This window comes from Lycium barbarum, chromosome 1 (genome assembly GCF_019175385.1).
Source record: "Lycium barbarum isolate Lr01 chromosome 1, ASM1917538v2, whole genome shotgun sequence".
Taxonomy (NCBI): domain Eukaryota; kingdom Viridiplantae; phylum Streptophyta; class Magnoliopsida; order Solanales; family Solanaceae; genus Lycium; species Lycium barbarum.
This window is the reverse complement of record NC_083337.1, coordinates 8,341,269-8,360,996: the sequence shown is the minus strand read 5'-3', so window position 1 is coordinate 8,360,996 and position 19,728 is coordinate 8,341,269. Positions and strand designations below refer to the sequence as shown.

At 37.1% G+C, this 19,728-nt stretch overlaps 1 protein-coding gene and 1 non-coding gene across 4 annotated transcripts; both read left to right on the top strand.

Moving 5' to 3' along the window:
* Nucleotides 1–875: 875 nt before the first annotated feature.
* LOC132631002 (apoptosis inhibitor 5-like protein API5) lies at nucleotides 876–15,677 on the top strand. 3 transcript variants are annotated; one of them, XM_060346609.1, is made up of 17 exons: nucleotides 917–1,061; nucleotides 3,143–3,192; nucleotides 3,328–3,492; nucleotides 6,179–6,278; nucleotides 6,374–6,439; nucleotides 8,924–9,021; nucleotides 9,111–9,185; nucleotides 9,470–9,619; nucleotides 10,950–11,015; nucleotides 11,100–11,165; nucleotides 11,418–11,528; nucleotides 11,759–11,848; nucleotides 11,923–12,029; nucleotides 13,477–13,591; nucleotides 13,683–13,748; nucleotides 13,840–13,943; nucleotides 14,990–15,677. In XM_060346609.1, exons 3-17 carry the CDS (start codon nucleotides 3,385–3,387, stop codon nucleotides 15,174–15,176), a joined length of 1,509 nt encoding a protein of 502 aa, XP_060202592.1. In that variant the 5' UTR covers nucleotides 917–1,061; nucleotides 3,143–3,192; nucleotides 3,328–3,384; the 3' UTR covers nucleotides 15,177–15,677. The 3 variants fall into 3 exon arrangements, with proteins under 3 accessions (XP_060202580.1, XP_060202592.1, XP_060202586.1); XM_060346597.1 differs by lacking the exon at nucleotides 3,143–3,192 and having other exon boundaries at nucleotides 876–1,061; XM_060346603.1 differs by lacking the exons at nucleotides 917–1,061; nucleotides 3,143–3,192 and adding an exon at nucleotides 2,189–2,250.
* A 3,768-nt stretch (nucleotides 15,678–19,445) lies between these two features.
* Nucleotides 19,446–19,519, top strand: TRNAI-UAU (transfer RNA isoleucine (anticodon UAU)). Its single transcript has one exon. It is a non-coding gene; the product is annotated as a tRNA-Ile (tRNA).
* Nucleotides 19,520–19,728: the final 209 nt, after the last annotated feature.

Below are 19,728 nucleotides of genomic sequence, written 5' to 3'. Positions count from 1 at the left end.
TATGACGGGGCCCTGTCCCGTCTTATGATTCTGTTATAATCTGTAGAGGTCTGTAGACATACTTGTGTGGGTTCTGTATATGTTTTGGATGATATGATCTGTGACAGCCTTATCGGCTTCCATGTACTATGTCGGTTCATTTATGATAATTACTAACGCCAATTGATTTTTACATTTAAAAATATTCTGCTGATATACTAGTTTGGGTTATTGGGTACGTTTGGGTGTCCAGCACGAACACTAGTCGCGGTCTACGGAGTTGGGTCGTGACAACCAATTACCTCGCGCGTGTCTAACACTACCCAGCCCTCAACTGGTCTGGGCCACTAGAGGGGGAAAATAATTAAAACGTAAGTTGTTAAGGGGGGTAAATAAATAGAAGTTAAGTTTAGTTTTCAAACTGAAGTTTTCGTGCCAAGTTCAGGGGTTAAATGATGTCTTTTCTCGTATATATACTTTAAACAAAATTTTCCTTTACAAGAAAAAAAAAAGGTTAATAGTCAAAAACACATCTCAAATATCACTTTTTTTTTTTAGTTTCCTACCTGAACTATCACGTGTGAGAATTTCCTATCTAAATTATCACCAATTAGTTTGCAAAACACACCTCAGCTATCAGTTGTTCACTTTTCCTACCTAAACTATCACCAATTAGTTTGCAAAACACACTTCATTAAAAGTGAACAACTGATAGTCGTTGTATGTTTTGTAAATTAGTTGGTGATAGTATAAGTAGAAAACTCTCACACACCCGATAGTTGAGATTGAAAACTCAACAAAATATGATATTTGAGGTGTGTTTTTGACTATTAATTTATTTTTGTTTTTTGTCGTGTGTATGTATCCGTTTCCTTTTTTTTTTTTTTTTTTTCTTTCACTAACCTTCAACCCGATTATTCTCTCAGCCCAAAGTCAATTTCCCTTCACTTCTTCTACTATACACTCTTTCTTCTTCTTTCAACTTAAAAGGCTTAGCAATGGCGGAATCAACCGACGAAGCAATTATAGAGAAGCTTTACGAATACGGCGAACGCCTTAACGAAGCCAAAGACAAGTCTCAGGTCCGTAAAAAATTACAATTTACCTTTTTTACTTTTACTGTTCTAGGGTTCAAAATTGAATCTAATCTGTTACTTTTTCGAATTAAGTCAAATTTATATGTTTTTTTCGAGTAGTTTCAGCTAAGTTTGATTGAACTGCGGTGTACAGAGTCGAATTTATGTTTTTTTTTTTTTTTGGAGTAGTTTAAGCTAAGTTTGATTGAACTGTATAGAGTCAAGTAATAAATAATATATAGTTACTTATCGAGAAGCTTTGCGAATACGATGAACGCCTTAATGAGGCTGAAGACAAGTCTCAGGTCCGTAAAATTCGGTTTACCTTTTTCATTTTCCCGTTATAGGGTTCGAATTGAATCAAATCTGTAATTTTTTTCGGAATTGAGCTAGTTTTTAATTGAATTGTTGCGTATTGAGTCTAATTTTTGAGATAATGGTAAAAAACATACCTTTTTTGGCGAGTTTCCTACCTGAACTATAAGGTATATATAAAAAAATACAAACTTAGCTGAAACTAAGTTTGATTTAACTGCGGTGCATAGAATCAGGTTTATATTTCTTTTTTCCTAATAGTTTCAGCTAATTTTGATTGAACTATGGTGTAATGAATCAAATTTTTATGTTTTTTGGAATAGTTTCAGCTATGTTTGATTAAACTATGGTCAGAGGCGAATCCGGGATTTAAAGAGGATGGGTTCACCTTAGAAAAAAATTTAAGAAAAAAGACACAAAAGTGCATTTAGTAGGGTTTGATCTCACAACCTTAAGGTATTAAACCCAACACTTAATCAGTGCTCCACACAGTTTAGTTTGACCATATTATTCCTTCAGTTAATATTAGATATATTTTAAGGATTATATACATAATATACTGAGTTTTGTCGGATGACCATGTGTTCACGTGACCCAAATTTTCTATATAGATTCGCCCCTGACTATGGTGCATTGAATCAGATTTATATATTTTTTGGAATAGTTTTAGCTAAGTTTGATTGAACTGTGGTGTATTGAATCAGATTGATACGTTTTTTAGGATAGTTTCAGCTAAGTTTGATTGATCTGTGGTGTATTGAGTCAAATTTATATAGTTTTTCCCGAATAGTTTCAGCTAAATTTGTGAATAGTTTTGAATATTCACGAGAAGCTTTACAAATATGGCAAATGACTCAACGAAGCCAAAGACAAGTCTCAGGTCCATAAAAAATCAATTTACCTTTTCATTTTCCCGTTCTAGGGCTTGAATTGAATCAAATCTGTAATTTTTTTTGGAATTGAGCTCATTTTATTGAATTAGTCGAATTTATATGTTTTTTCGAGTAGTTTCAGCTAAGTTTGATTGAACTGTGGCGTATAGAGTCAAATTTATGTTTTTTTTTTTTTTTCAAAAAGTTTCAGCTAATTTTGATTGAACTGTTGAAATTGCATCAAATATGTAGTTTCTTCCGAATTGAGCTAATTTTATTGAACTGTGGTGTATTGAATCAAATTTATATATTTTCTCGAGTAGTGTCAACTAAGTTTGATTGAACTGTTCAATTATTTAGTGTAAAATGTGGAGGACTATGAGAATAGTGTATTGGATCAAATTTATACTATTTTTCGAGCAGTTTCAGCGAAGTTTGATTGAACTACGGTGCATTGAATCAAATTTATGTTTTTTTCCAGTAGTTTCAGCTAAGTTTTATTGAAATGCGATGTATTGAATCAAATTATATACTCCCTCTGTTTCAATTTATGTGAACCTTTTACTATTTGGGGAGTCTACGAGGTGCTTCTTTGACCACGTTTTTCTTAATTATTTAAATAATAAATTATCATGACTTATAGTGCTTTTTGTGTAGTTTCTAAATATATAAATTTTATTTTTACAAACTCGAAAAATCTATGTCAAAATTCACGGTCAAAGTTATGAAGTTTGACGCTCGTACTCCGAAAAGGTTCACATAAATTGAAACGGAGGGAATATTTTTCTTGAATAGTTTCAGCTAATTTGATTGAACTGTGGTGTATTCAGTCAAGTTTATGTTTTTTTCGAATAGTTGCAGCTAAGTTTGATTGAAATTTGCAATTGTTTGGTGTTGTAGAATGTGGAGGACTATGAGAATAATTAAGGCAGTGAAGAGCAGCATGTGGTGTACTGTCTCAACTTTATATTTTTTCCGTAGTTTTAGCTTAAGTTTGATTGAACTGCGGTGTATAGAATCGAGTTTTTTCCCCCGAATATTTTCAGCTAATTTTGATGGAAATGTGCAATTGTTTGGTGGTGTAGAATGTGGAGGACTATGAGAATATAATTAAGGCAGCAAAGAGCAGCAGTGTTAAAGCTATGCAATTAGCAGCTCAGCTAATTCCCAGATTCTTCAAGTACTTTCCTAGTTTATCAGTCCGTGCTGTAGATGCTCAGCTGGATTTCTGTGAAGCTGAAGAGCTTGGGGTGAGTCCTTTGTATTTATTTAATTTCCTTTCAAGAATAATTTGGACCATTTCTCCATTTGCATGTGTCATCCTGGTCACGCTGGTATTCTCTATTTCGTTTCAAATTAATCAGATTGTTTCTTTTTCTTATGATTATTAAAATGTGTATCTTTATTGTTATTCCTGAATGAGTTATTTGAATAAGGTAACTTTTAGGCATTATTATCTGACATGTCAAAAGCTACTGAAACACAAGAATGAGTGCAAGAGATGGGAGTTGTCTCACTGTTTTTAACTGAGATTAGTGTAGTAGGTTTGTCTATTCTTTATGTATTCTTGATGCCAAAATTGTGAGGGACTAGCTTAGGTAGCAAGTAGCAACTAGGATTGACTTAAGAAAATATTCATATTGATGGAGGTGGATGAGGAAAAAGTTAATTCCTTTTCATGCAAGTAGTTTTTTTTTTTTAAATAGAAAAGCTAAGGTATTTTATTAACACAAGCACTAAGATAGCTCATATTACAAGAATATACAGAAAAAAGCATCCCTTTAGCTATGTAGGGAGCTCAAAACATCTAACATTTCATCTAGTCTATGTTATTTACAACATCAGTTTTACTCCAATAATATGAAAGATGAAGACCAGCCTTTGTAGTCGCTGAATTGTCAAATTTGTCATTCTTTTATCTTGAGAGCATCTTGTTTCTCTCTTTCCATATCACCCAGATTATGCAAAGGGGAATTGACAGCCATAGTGCCTTATGGTCTTCTGAACAGCTAGTCATTTCCAGCTCCACAAAGCAAGTTCCAGATTACCTGATATCACCCACTGGAAATTAAACAAGTTTAGGAATATCCACTGGAAATTAAACAAGTTTAGGAATAGACACCAAAGCTGCCCGGCTACCCGACAATGCATAAAAAGGTGGCTGACTGATTCAGGTACTGCTGAACACATGCGGCATGTATTGTACAATGAGAAACCTGTATTTATCAAGTTCTTCTGAGTAACACAAGCCTCATTAATAGCAGCCAACCAGAAGATGCTACTCTAGGATCTATGTTACTCGGACTCTTCAAAAATGGACACGGGTGCGTGTCGGATCCTCCAAAAGTAGTGCATTTTTGAAGGATCCGACACGGGTGCGGCTACATTTTTGGAGAGTCCGAGCAACATAGTCTAGGATGCACTTTCACGATCCATATCAATATCAAGTAGATTGGATTGAGATGTGCTTATTGTAATTCTCGTTCTTTCTTTTTAGTTAGCCATTTCAGTAAGTGTTTTATTTATATTTATTTTTTGGACTAGCAATGATTAGTGTGTCCAATTGCATCACCACATTGAGTTCATGAATCGCAGGATTTGGAAACTCAATTTTTGGTGTATGTTGGGAGGAGCAATTCATGATTGAACTTTTAGAAATGAGGATAGCCGTTTGCTGGCTCAAGAATATGAAATACCTAGGTAGAAAATAAAATCACGACACTGTAATAATTGCATTCAAAGCCATTCTACCCCTATATTTTTGTGCTGCAAGTTTATTGTTTTGTCCTTTCTTTGTTATCTTGATTTCTTTTCTTTTACTTGAAAGATGAGGTAAATATCTTAAGAAACTTCATCAAAAAAATATCTGAAGAAATTTAACCCGCAAATATTCATGCTTTCATTGTTCAAGAGAAATATAAAGGAGAGGAAGACCGGTACTTGCTTTATTTCTTTGTGCTGACCTCTAATTTAACGTCCCAAATAATTCTTGTATCTGGATTATTGGTTCATGGATACCTATATTTTCTGCACCCAATGGTGTGGCTAGTCGTTAATGACGTGAATAACGTGGGTAGAAACCTTAGAGATCAGGGTTAATTCCTGTAAAGAAATGGACCTTGGGCCTAACTCAATCCCAAAAGTTAGGTCACGAGGAAGGATTGTCCAAGTCCAAACACTCATCCGCACGCCAAGACTGGACATCTGGAGCATGGACAATATAAGATAGGGGCCCAACATCGGGTAAACAATGAATTGGGATGTGTCTGACTCTGATATCATGTAAAGAAATGGACTTTGGGCCTAACTCAAACCCCAAAAGCTAGCTCATGAGAGGAGAACAAAGAGAAAGCACTTAGCTGACTTTTTCCATCTACCTAAGCAAGTAACTCTGCTGGTAGGAGGTAGCATGTACCCAGTGGAATAGTTGAGGTGAGCCGTAAGCGTAAGCGGGCTTGAACACCACTGTCATAAAAAATAAAAAAAAAAGCCCGAATTTTTCTCCTTGATCTTGATCAAAATTATTTTCAGGGTAGAAAATGGGTAGGTAATGAGGAAAATATCATGATGAGATTGTCCTTTGAATTGATTCTTTGTTACCTATTCTCCTTCAAGATTCTCTATGTTTCTTAATTACGTGCAAGACCGTTGTTTCATTTATGATTATTTTTCTTCCTAGATTTCTATCGTCAGTATCTTTCGGTTTTGCTTTAAGTTGTGCTTTACTGCTTTTTGACATGTTTAAAATAACCAATTAGTTTTGGAGTTCCCAGGAATGTTTACTGCTGCATGATTTAAGTTTCTCTTCACAGCTTACTGATAAAAAGAAAAAAGTCTCTTCACAATATTTGCTGCATAAAATGAGACTACAATTTTGTGGCATTGATGTTCCTGGAGTAGAGCCTTGAACTTTGTTTGACCAATTACTGCTTGCAGGTTCGAGTGCAAGCCATTCGTGGACTACCTCTTTTTTGCAAGGACACACCCGAGCATCTTTCAAAAATTGTTGACATACTTGTACAACTCCTGACTGCTGGTATAGAAATCTCTAAGTCTTTCCATCAAGAAATATTGATTATGAGAAGAAAAAAATAATGTGATCTTGACTTCCCTATCTTTCTATTCTTCCAGAGGAAAATGTGGAGCGAGATGCAGTCAACAAAGCTCTGTTGTCTTTGTTGAGGCAAGATGTAAAAGGTATGTTGATTTTTTTCTAATGACTTTGGAACCATGCACGTAGGTACATCTTTAGATATTATCATCTTAAATTGAGTTAAGAAATTAAATCGCTGAACTGACCAAACTGCTCTTTCTTTCTTCTGCTCGATGCTATTTCATATTTCCTGGTACCACTCTCTCAGCAAAAAGGTAGAACAATTGATATGTTAAAGGCTGGTCAAGACCAAATGATGCTACGAAGCTATGTATGTTCTATTTGGTATCATTGATTCTTGTATAGTGCCTGGGTGATGTATAATGTATAGGCATATTATCTTCAACCTACCCTGTAAAATGCAAAAACCTTCGGAGTTTGTTGTGGGGAGATAATGGACCTTGTGCTTAGCTCAATCCTAAAAGTTATCTTATGAGGTGAGGATTGCCTTACACCGTATAACGAGACAAACAGCCCATCTCTCAACCACTGTAGGACATTTAAAAATCCCTGCAAGCCTAGGGTTGAACATTTGTTCTTGTCCAAATTTACAATTAGCTATAAATCATCAAAAGGAGCTTAGCCATGTGGATATGTCGACTACAGACAAATATTTATACTTCAGTATGAAATTACTGAAGGACGTGGTGCACATTTGGGCTTTCAGAAGGATGAGGAGAAGATGCCCGAATGGCATGTGGTTATGTGGGTACTTTGGATAGAGAGGAATACGAGAGCAGTCGGAGGACTAGAGAATGAATATTTAGCTTACTATTCTTTAGAAAAATGACTAGACATGAATATGTACCTCAGAGAGATTGTCTTTTGTTGAGTGAATCTTGGTGCACCCACGAGGTACCTATTAGTTTAGATGATTGGATGTCATTCTAAAAAACCATGTCTTTTTGTAAGTCATCCATTGTCTTATACCGCTTGTATATCGGGGCTTCCCCGCAGCATCAATAAAGTCATTACTAAAATTTAAAAAAAAGTATGACACTACCTCTAGTTGGGGTCATCTTTAAAGAGATTGGTTAAAGATCCTTCCGAGTGCTAAGGGTACCAATGTTTTCAAACATGGAAGGCAAAAAAAGCATTGAGTTTTATTGAAAGTTTCAGAACAAAGAGAAAATAAAGTGCAGGCTTTAATAAAGAAAGGCGCCAAATGGAGAGAAGTAAAAGAAGTACATGTAATCCATAACTTTTTTGATAAGAAAGGGAAAGATTATTAACGCGTACCAAGAAGGTACCAAAAAAAGTGCCACGGAGCAGACATTTCCTTCTACATGTTGAAGGAATGCAAAAGGTCTAGCCTAATACAGGATTATTAACAATAAACACATACAACAATTGTTTGGACAGAAGAATTGAAGAAAAGTATAATTAGGTGAAATAGTTAATATGTAGTGCTGCCTTGTTCAAAACATTGCCCGTGGGCAATGAAACGTAAGCCTTATTAGGTTGGTGCCTGAACTAGATCACTGTCTAAGTGAGGCGAAGAGCTCTGCCTATGTTGCATCTAGCTCAAGGGCTTAAGCTCGCTTCAAATAAGCCATTGGCAACAACATAGGGTACTTTTTTTTTTTTTTTGATAGGGTAGGTTACAACTTAAAACAACATCATTGGGTACGATGCTACTTGTTTTCTTCTGTCTACATTATCTTATCCCCAAAATTGTCTGGATTAATTATACAATCTATGAATCTACTTCATTAAAAGAGGGGGAAAAACAAGAAAACTAGGATATCATCTTTTATTAATTTTGAAGGGCACCGGATCGATGTCATGATATGTTTGTGTGAGCTGTTGTTATAGTACTTAGATGAGACTTATTATTTAGCTAATTTTACAACTCTAATTCTGGTTCCCATGGTGTGTTCGTTAATTAGACAAAAGTGGTATGGGGTACTTCTCATGTCGATTTATTGGAGTCTGTAACCTATGTCTTCAAGAAAATATTTGGAATATTGGATGCGAATATTTGACCGGCTGTTTCTTTCTTCTGAAGCAGAAAGAAGCAAACCCAAAGTAATGGAAGAAAATAATCACGATGGTATTCAACCAAAGCCAAAAAGAATCTTTTATATATATACACATGCACATTTCTTCTTCATGAGGTTGCATGGTGTTCAACCTGTAGTCCATTATGTATGCTTGAAGTCGGATTGGAGAATGGTTGGAACAGCATTAGAGTCGTAGGTGTGAGATCGTCTCCTGCTGCTTCATAATTAATTGTGGACACACATTGATGGGGTAGAGGGGGAAAGAGAGGAGGACAGGGGCAAAGATTGAAATGAGAATGCCTGAAGGGTTAGCAACGTTAACTGATAACCGATGCAAGAAAGGATGCTCTGCAGTAGAACTAGCCTATGCTTGATATGAAAACTTTCAATCACTCATCGCTTTGCCTTCTGCTCTGTTAATTTTATTTTTCTTCAATATTTTTGATGCTTTAACTGGGACAAAATTTTCTGATAGAATTGATGCTCTGTTATTACGACAATTTAACTTTCTTTCTTTTCCTGTAGCTTCATTGACAGCTCTTTTTAAACACATTGAGACTATTGATGAGCAGATGTCAGATGAAAATCTCCGTGAAAGGACATTAGTTTTTATAAAAGACAAGGTAATAAGGTCCACATTTTCTCTTTGGAAGCTGTTAATATGCCCATTTGCAGTCTTATATTCTAATTGACTACATGACTTTGTCTGCAGGTATTTCCTCTAAAAGCTGAGCTCCTCAAGCCTGCAGAACAAATGGAGAGGCACATTACTGATCTGATAAAAAAGGTAGCTAGAGATATTCAACTCCTGCTCTTTCTATCCTGTAGGGAGTGATGAGGAGATTGGTTCAGTATTTTTGACGTGCATCTCTTCAGAGGCTTTACTTCTTCTACTGTCCCCCTGTTCCTATGGTATCTTGTAGAGAAATTCTTCATACGATGTGATTGTTCTCTCCTAGAATATGGAGATTCCTGTAATACCAGTGAGGAAAATTTCCTAGATAAAACTGCTGTATGTTCTAGATGATCTTTCGTTGAGAATGCAAGAAGATTAATTGCATCCTATTGCAGAGCCTACAAGATGTGACAGGAGCTGAATTTAAGATGTTCATGGATTTTTTGAAAAGCTTGAGCATATTTGGAGATAAAGCTCCTCAAGAGCGCGTTCAAGAACTAATTGAGATCATTGCAGGCCAAGCTGATCTAGATGCACAATTCAATGTAAGTGTCTGTTTCATTTTAGAATGTTGTAGCGATTTCTGGTTTCCTGTTCTCCTCACATTCATAACGCATCATATTGGGTTGGTTGATTGGTTGTTTTAGTCTGCTGATGTATTTTCCCTTAGTTACTGAAAGTATTGGTTATCTGAATCTCTAAAACTAACAGTTGGATACTCAAAACTCAAAACTTTTCACTTTAGTTTATGTAGGTGAAAACGTTTACAATCTGCCATTGGATTGAAATCATAAACTCAACACATTGGATAACTCCTGTCCCGGATTTCACACATAAAATCAACCAAACTAATACATATTTTCCAAAAGCGTCCTAAACAAATCTCTTTTTTAATAAAACTGATTGAAACCTTGATACATGAAAATTGCTTGAATTTAAGTATAGTCGGTGTTATCAAAGGCTAAAATACACTGAGGTCTGTTGGGGTGTTATTTGCAAAATGCAAATAAAGTGGGGGGCTTTAAGTAATAAAGGTGCAAAAGAAGAAAAAAGTACAAAAGTTATACATCTATAATTCAAAAATAATAATTAAAAGCACCAATAATGGTTATATGGAAAGGGAATTTAATTGTTTTAAAATAATGAGATATTTAATGTTTAGTATCATCTCTTTAAGATAACACTCATTGGTGACGAGATGTATGTATGGCGATTGCACTGAAGCATCCGTTAAGCGAGACAAAGAGCTCAGTCTGTTTTGCTTAAGCGGCTTTAGGCAAGCCTTTGACAATATTGATTAAAATTATGAGCTTTTGATCTTAAGTATATAGGTTGCACTATCTATCTGATCTTAAAGTGCTACAGAAACGAAACCTTTGAACTACTAGATACTAAAGTCCGGTATCCTAGATGTGGTGTATGTCTTAATTAGTACATCACCTATATCAACTATCAATAGAAATCTTATGCCATACCCGCAAGAGTGGCCGAGTTGGTTGAGCAGGGGATCTCCCAAATGGGGGGTCTCAGGTTCGAAACCCCCTGCATGCTTTCTTGGCCAAGCTCATTACATGGGGCTTGCCTAGTGTGGTTTACTTCTCCTGTGTGGTTTGCGGGCTATTACACTGGAGCAGGGTTTACCTTGTGCATACCGAAGAGTAGCAGCTGCAGGTTCCATTGTCATAAAAAAAAAAAAATAGAAATCATATGCCATCCGGAAGAATTAGATTTCTGTTCTATATTCTCCATCTTGTTTTCCCTATGAATCTGAACTCCTTGTCTGGGTAAACTTCAATACCATCTGTGGGCTTGTTAATCTGCAGTGCAGCTGAAGAATTCCTCTACATTCATCATCTAAATTGTTTTAAATTGCAGGTTTCGGACGGAGACCACATCGATAGATTGATAGCCTGTTTGTTTATGGCTATTCCATTTTTCGAGGTTGGTCCTTATCTGAATACTTTATTACTTTTTCAGTGCTGAATACAACTTATCATGCCTAACTGATTTCTATGTTTCATGCAGAGGGGTGCCTCAAATAGCAAATTCCTAACCTATTTGAATAAACATATTTTTCCAGTATTTGACAAGGTAATACCTGAATTCGTTGTATTGTTAGCATACTTTATTCGGTTCCCTTATCTGCTATGAAATAGTAGATGTCACGTTTGGTATCATCTTGCTGCTTAAAAGACATATTTATTTATTTTGTTTTAGATTAAGTAGCTAGTTTGTCAAAGAAGAATGTAAAGAGACAAATCTTCCTAAATTTCTTTCCATTGTGGATATTAATTTGTTCTGTTGGTAGTTCTAAAAGTTGTTCTAATCAATCTCTGTCATCAGCTTCCTGAAGAACGAAAGGTAGACCTGCTCAAAAACCTTGCAGAGAGCGCACCGTACACAGCTCCTCAAGACTCGAGACAGATCCTTCCCTCTGTTGTTCAACTATTGAAGGCAAGTATTTAGTTCTCCTCAGTTCTGGTTAGATGCATTTTATAATGCAAAATCATAGGGCCGATAAACTTCTATATATTCTAAATGTTTGTCCTAGATCCTTATATAGAGTAACTCTACCTTATATTAATCCACGAACAAAGTGAAACCTTTTGACATTGAACTACTTCTTGAAAAATTAACCATTTCAATTGATCATTTTCCTTATGAAACTTTTTATTCTCTTTCAGAAATATATGCCTCTTCAAAAAGCGGGAAAAGAGATGAACTTTACTTATGTTGAGTGTTTGTTGTATACTTTTCACCATTTAGCTCACAAGGTACGTCCTCTTTCCCTTGGATACATATTGTGTATCTGCATGTCGAGTCTCACCACTTATTTGTTGTTGGATAGGCGCCAAATGCCACCAATAGCTTATGTGGTTACAAGATTGTGACTGGACAACCATCTGATAGGCTTGGGGAAGACTTCTCGGAGAATTACAAAGAGTTCACAGAGAGGTAATTTGAAAATTTAACCAAAAATTTTCAGGTCTAAGTGGTTGTAATGTTAGTATGTATGTCATCTTAAGCAAAGTCATCTTTGACTTTTGATAGTTAAAATGCAAATTATTGAGGAAGGTGGTTCAACTGCAGTAGACTATAGTGATTTGATTAGTTGTCAATCAAGGCAGGTCAGAAATAACTTATTGAAAAAAGCTTGATCATATTTTGTGTCCCCCTCTTGCTCTGTAGAGCTTTACACATAATTCAAGACATGCATTCCAGGTAGTGCTCGTAGTAATTGGAGCGCAAGGTGCAAAAAGGAATTGATGATTCTAGCAATGACCTAGGGGAAAGAGCGGAATGCACAGTTTTAAAAACACATCTTTAGCAAGACATAAAACATGGTTTCAGCATATGTTTTCTATTCAAAGCAAGTGTGGGAGGAGGAAAAAGAAGAGGAAGATGAGACTAGCAAGGACCTAGGAAAAAAGAGAAGAGCAGTTGAGGGTTGGGAGGAAAAGAGTGGGTGCAGCTGGAGCACATACCTTACAGGATGGTGAAAAAGTTATGCCTTACAGGATGGTGAAAAAGTTATTGGGTTTTTGTGGGGCGTTGGGGAGAGCAAGATGAGTTGAGTCGGGTGGGAGAGAGAGGGGTCCTAGCGGTTACTGTCATTTTCGATGCTATATCAATCATTATGTATGCTTTCTGTATTTTTCCTTTTCACTGATCTGCATCATAATATTGCTATAACATCATAAACCCAACCAAAAGTAAATAAAACCAATATTCCCGATAAATATAAATAATCCTAAAAGAGGAAAGACGTAATTAGTGAACTGCACCTTTTCCCTAGGGAAGCTATCGGAACGTCGCTAACTGTAGTTGGGTCTAGGTGACCAGGGCACTGATTGGGTTTTGTTAATGACTATGTCAAACTCCTGTGTTGGAAGCACTCGTCCTATACGGGTGGCAAAATTAACTCATGAAAATATGACCCGCCCATTTATTAACTCAGCCCATTTTGACTTCCTCAATTCTACTCATCTAAAAGTTGGGCTGATATGTTGTCCAAATTGATCCAGGAGCTTAAATGAAGAAGTGTAGATTCATATAGCTTACTCCAACTTATTTGGGACTGAGGCGTAGTTAATGTATAAAGAAACAAAGCAATTAAAACTTGGTAAGAGTTGAGCGGTTTGGGTTATGACCCATTGTTTAGCTCATTTGGTCCAACTCATTACAGCCCAAGTAACCTTTGGGTTATGACTCATTGTTTAGCCCATTTGGTCCAACTCATGCAGCCCAAGTAATCTTTGGGTGGGTTATTGACCTGCTCATTTATCGACTCAGCCCATTTTTACCCATCCAAATTCAGCCCAACCCCCTCATTTGACATCCCTACTGTGCTTACATTCCTTCAAGTCTTGAATTCACTTATCTTGTTTGGTATTTGATTCAGGTTAAACTCAGTTCAAGAGCTTGCTAGGGCTACCATTAAGAAATTAACACAGGGGATGGTGGAGCACAATAAAGAATTTTCTGCTGCTAAATCTGATGAAGAAAAGGAAAAAATTGTGAGTGCATTCTCCAGGTTTAATCAGAATGTTCTTAAAATGCTACTTAATGGTGCAGTATTTGAGCAGTAAAATCTTTTGGGTTCTGCAGAAGGCTCAAAAACAGAATACTACTACAGGGCTGAGGACTTGCAATAATATACTGTCTATGGCACAGGTAATCAAACTGAATTTTAAGATACAAAAATACATTTTGAATTTGCTTATGCGAGACTGTCTTGAACCAATTGTAATGTTTGATAACTCAGCCACTACACACAAAAACACCTTCATTCATCGGGGACCAAAAAATCAACCTTTCTTGGAAGGAAGTTGTGAAATCTACAGCACCATCGTCTGCAGCTTCAACTGGGTATGTTATTATTTGAACTACTAAACAAAAAGAGTGTGTCGTTGCACTAGTTTATCTAACTTTTCTGGTCTCATAATTAATATTGTTGCATGGATAATTAGCTGGCTGCATAATGGAATATATCACATTAGTGAAATGAGATGTCGAGTATAAACCCCACCCCTGCTTTAGTACTACATTGATTTGGGTTGAATCAATACTTTATTGCTGTTCTTTCTCAATTTTCATAGGAATAGTGATACATCTCAAACAAGAGGTTTCGTTGTCAATAGGCAAGTTACATATGAAAGATGTCTTCCTTCATCCCATGCGTAGTGGCTCAACCTACTTATCATTCTGATTAGCTCATTTATGGGTGGTCTGAAAAGCTAGCTTCTTGCCCCAGAACAAGCCTCCAGTTTTTTGTGGAACTCTATGTTTTCTTTGATTGATCTCTTTGTAGCCACTTTGATACACAGTCTTAAGTAATTCAATCATCTAAACACATTTATACTAAACCTGCAAGGGTAGCTTAGTTAGTTGAGCATGGGGCTTCCATAATGGAGGTCTCAGGTTCAAAACCCCCCAGCCTACGACAGCAGTGGATTTGCCTTCTAGGTCGAGCTCGTCGCATGGGGCTTGCGTAGTGCGGGTTATCTCTTCTATGTGGTTTGCGGGCTATTGCACAGGAGCGGGGTTTACCCTGTGCGCACCCAAAGGGTAGCGGCTGCGGGTTCCCTTGTCATAAAAAAAAAAAACATTTATACTAGCACTATTTTAAGAGAGCACAAAGACATGACCCAATACAGAGACCAGTACAAAAAGAAATGTTTTTCTTGCCTTACTGTCTGTCTATAAGATGCTTTTAGGTCTTGAACGGTAATTGTTTCAACGTAGATTTTTCTGAGCTGCCCCCTGTTATTTGTTATTCACTGAATTTTATTGCTAGTTATTTGCTTGAAAAGCTCATTCAATTTGAAGACTTCGTTGCAGAGGTTTATGTTCTTTTAGGACGGACACTAGTTACCTTTCATATGCTTTCTCATCTTACCTTACTTTATCACCAGAGTAAAACGACCTTCTGGTGCTATTAATGGTTCCAGTAGTTCTGGACCAAAGAAGGGTCGGGGAGGTATGCAGAACCAGCTTGTTGACAGAGCTTTTCAAGGACTATCATATGGAGGGAGAAGTTCAAGAGGTAGAGGCAGAGGAAGGGGTTTTCGGGGAAGGGGGAGAGGAAGGGGATATTACTAGTCCAGATCCGGCCTCAGTGTGATATGGAACACTTTGCTGTGAACTAAAAAGATGCAGAGACATTGGGTTCGTCTTAGAGATGCATTATTGAGAAGTAGCCAGATGATTTGTGGATTGGAAAACATAGTTGATCTTGTACACCTGATGATATGGATTATCGATCCTAACGTGGCATTCTGAAGCTGATCTTTCTCAAGATACTCTCACAATTAGCAGAACTTGCACACTTACTCGGGTCAGCTTTTGGTGGTGAAGGAAACGAAAACCAAAGAAGGAAAAAAGAACTTAAAGTCACAAGATTCTAGTGGAACTTTTGTAGTATTTTGTTTGTGATTTCATTTGGGAGAACATTGTTTTGTTGTTTAATTCTGTAATTTTCATTTGGCAGGCATAGTTTCTTGTTTAATTTATTTTCATGTGTTGTCATTGTTTTTAGTACCCTGTGAATTTTTACTGATTTAAGTATGGCTAAATACAATTGAAGAGTTTGTTTTTGGATGACGTCTGACTATATATCCAGGGATAGTTATTAGAGAAAATTACGATCTGTCTATTTTTGAAAACATTTACTCCACGTAGCTATAGTTTGTGTATAAACACCCGGTTTTCAATATTTTGTGTATAAAAACTTTTTATACAGTATTATACACTTTATACAAGGCTGATACATTATGTATAATGTTTTTCCCCTAGATATAATGTTTTATAATATTGTATAACATTGTATACTGGGCTACATGGCGTAAATATTTTTAAAAGCTGTATATTTTTGCAAATAAATCTTTTTTTTTAAAAATAATTTCAAGTATTCTGAGGAAGGATTATAACCAATTTTTAAGAGGAAATTATCCCTACAGATTAGCTCTCTAGTTAGCATTTTTCGTCACCCTTTGCACATTCCTATAGCTTTGTTTCCCTCTTAAGCTTTCATTTTAGTTTTCATTGAACGCTAAAAAATATAAAATGTCAAACCCAAACGGTCGTTATGAAGTTAGGGATTAGGCCACCAAAATTTAAGAAATTTTCATATGTAATTGTAATGAAATGAAGCATTGACGCAACGGTAAAAGTTGTGGCTGTGTGATCAAGTGGTCACGGAGCCTCTTGCAGAAAGGCAAGCTAATGTTATGCATATTAGACCCAATATGGTTTGATCCTTGCTGGATTTGCGCATAACAATTAGCGGGAGCTTTTTCAGATATATAATTGTATTATATGATTGTATTAATAATTAAAATTGCGATTATAAGTACAATTGGAATCAGTGAAAAGCCAATAACAATGATCAAATTTCAAAATGATAGATTTATGTACTGGCTTTCAAGTTCTTCCACACTACAAAGTTTTGTGGATGAGAAATTAGAAAATGCTAATGCTGACACGTGATTGAACATTGGTAATTCTCCTTGAACTTAAAAGTCGTGGAAAATCTTTTAAATGCAACTGCTGAAATATTAAGATAATAAAATGTGTAAGAGACATTTAAAAGAATAAAAGGGCAGTCCGGTGCACTAAGCTCCCGCTATGCGCGGGGTCCGGGAAAGGGCCGGACCACAAGGGTTTATTGTACGCAGCCTTACCTTGTATGTGGGACCACAAGGGTCTATGTTCAGATTTAATAGCCTAACATGTGGGAAATATTGTTCAGGGGTCGTTTGGTTTGAGTTAGCAAGAATTAATTTCAGTACAAAAAATCGCATAAGATATTACAGTATTTGGTTGAGGTATATGAATAATTAAAATTTCGTATAAGATAATGCAATATTTGGTTGACGATACTAAATATGCCTCACATTAAATTATACGGAATCTATGTATTATTTTATGTTGGATATAATATGAAATAAGAATACGTGAATTAGTCAGGCATGAGTTAAACTATGCAAATATACCCTTTTATAGTAAGTGATTCATGCACAACATTTTTAAGTACTAATCACCGGATAACAATCCATAAACTCTTGAACGAAGAAGGTGACAGAGACATTGTGTTGGGAGATTTGGAGTATTCAGAGGGGCGGCACGATTTTGGGTATTGTAGGAGTATGAAAGTAGAGGAGGTTAAGGGAGCTGTCCGTAGGATGCGTAGAGGAAGAGCGACCGGGCCTGACGAGATTCCTAGGGAGTTTTGGAAGAGTGCAGGCAGGGCAGGTTTGGAGTGGCTGACTGGGTTGTTTAATGTCATTTTTAAGACGACGAAGATGCCCGAGGAATGGAGGTGGAGTACGATGGTTCCTTTGTATAAGAACAAGGGCGACATTCAAAGTTGCAACAACTATCGAGGTATCAAGCTGCTAAGTCACACTATGAAAGTGTGGGAAAGGGTGGTGGAGATGAGGGTGAGGAGAGGCGTGTCCATTTCAGAGAACCAGTTCGGATTCATGCCGGGGCGCTCGACTACAGAAGCCATTCATCTTGTGAGGAGACTAGTGGAGCAGTCTAGGGAGAGGAAGAGAGACTTACACATGGTTTTCATCGACCTAGAAAAGTGTTTACGATAAAGTGTCAAGAGAGGTTTTATGGAGATGCTTGGAGGTTAGAGGTGTACCTGTGGCGTACATTAGGGCAATCAAGGACATGTATGAGGGAGCCAAGACCAAGGTTAGAACAGTGGGAGGAGACTCGGAACACTTCCCAGTGGAGATGGGATTGCATCAGGGATCAACTCTTAGCCTTTTTTTGTTTGCCTTGGTGATGGATGGTTTGACGCGGCAAATTCAAAGTGAGGTGCCATGGTGCATGCTATTAGCGGATGACATAGTCCTGATTGACGAGACCCGCAACGGAGTGACTGTTAAGCTGGAGGTTTGGAGACAAACTCTGGAGTCTAAAGGGTTCAAGTTGAGTAGGACCAAGACAGAGTCCATGGAGTGTAAGTTTAGTGACGAGACACATGAGGCTGGCGTGGAAGTGAGGCTGGGTACCCAGGTCATCCAAAAGAAAAGAAGCTTTAAGTATCTTGGGTTTATTGTACAAGGAGATAAGGCTATTGACGATGATGTCACACATCGTATTGGTGCAGGGTGGACGAAATGGAGGCTCGCTTCAGGAGTGCTATGTGATAAGAAGGTGCCACCAAAGCTTAAAGGCAAGTTCTATAAAGTGGTAGTGAGACCGACTTTGTTGTACGGGGCGGAGTGCTGGGCAGTCAAGAACTCGCACGTCCAGAAGATGAAAGTTGCAGAAATGAGAATGTTGCGATGGATGTGTGGGCACACCAGGCGAGATAGGATTAGGAATGAAGATATCCGAGATAAGGTGGGAGTGGCATCAGTGGAGGACAAGATGCGGGAAGCGCGGTTGAGATGGTTTGGGCATGTGAGGAGGAGAGACACAGATGCCCCAGTGCGGAGGTGTGAAAGGTTGGCTATGGACGGTTTCAGAAGAGGTAGAGGTAGGCCGAAGAAGTATTGGGGAGAGGTGCTTAGACAGGACATGGCGCAGTTCCAGCTTACCGAGGACATGACCTTAGATAGGAGGCTATGGAGGACTCAGATTAGGTAGAAGGCTAGTATCCCGTCGTACTAGTAGTCGCGGTTTTGATCTTCATTTTCTTGTCCTTTGATTCGTGCAACTATATGTTAGTCCGTGTACCACGATTATCGTATTTATCTGTGGTAGCAACTGTTTCTGTTTTCTCATACTGCTTTATCATGGCTTTTTCGCTTTCGTTAGTTTCATTTTCGTATTGCTTTGAACTGTTCCTGCTTATCTGACATTTTCTCATCATGTTTTCTCTTGAGCCGAGAGTTTTCCGGAAATAGCCTCTCTATCTTTCGAGATGGAGGTAAGGTCTGCGTACATTTTACCCTCCCCAAACCCCACACTGTGGGATTTCGCTGGGTATGTTGTTGTTGTTAATCACCGGATAACAATGTGTTCATTATTAATCACCACGTAAAAGTCTCTTCATTATTAACCACCACATAAATAATCCCTGAAATAGTAATCCTTAGCTACACAATCCCTGCATAACCTATAAACCAAAAGACCACTTAATTCTAGAATATGGTAAAATCATTTGTTGTTTCCTATTTTTGTTTTCTATGTATAATGTATAATGTTTAATTGTCAAATTATTCTTTACTGACGCCCATTTGGAGCAGCTAGTTTTTCAATAAAATAAGAAGCAGTATTACTCATGAGAAAACTTTATAATTTCGAAACACTATATTTAAATTTTTTATTAGTTATATAGATTTGGTATTGGTGGACATATCTTGTAAGTATAAGTATAAAATATGAAAGAAGGCATATAGAGAGCAGAACGGTCCCGTAGCTCAGTTGGTTAGAGCGTTGGTCTTATGAGCCGAAGGTCGCGGGTTCGAGCCCCGCCGGGACCAATCAATTTTGAACAGACCAACACATTTACTAATTGGTCCAATCAATTTTGAACAAGACCAACATATCCACTTATTGGTCCATCTTCTTTCTTTTTGGGCTGTAGGGACCAGGGCCCAGATAATTAAACTCAATCTTTTACGGGTCGTTTGCACTTTTGGCCCTACGTCTTTAATTTTTCGGCCTCAAGCAAAATAACTTGAGAAAAGAA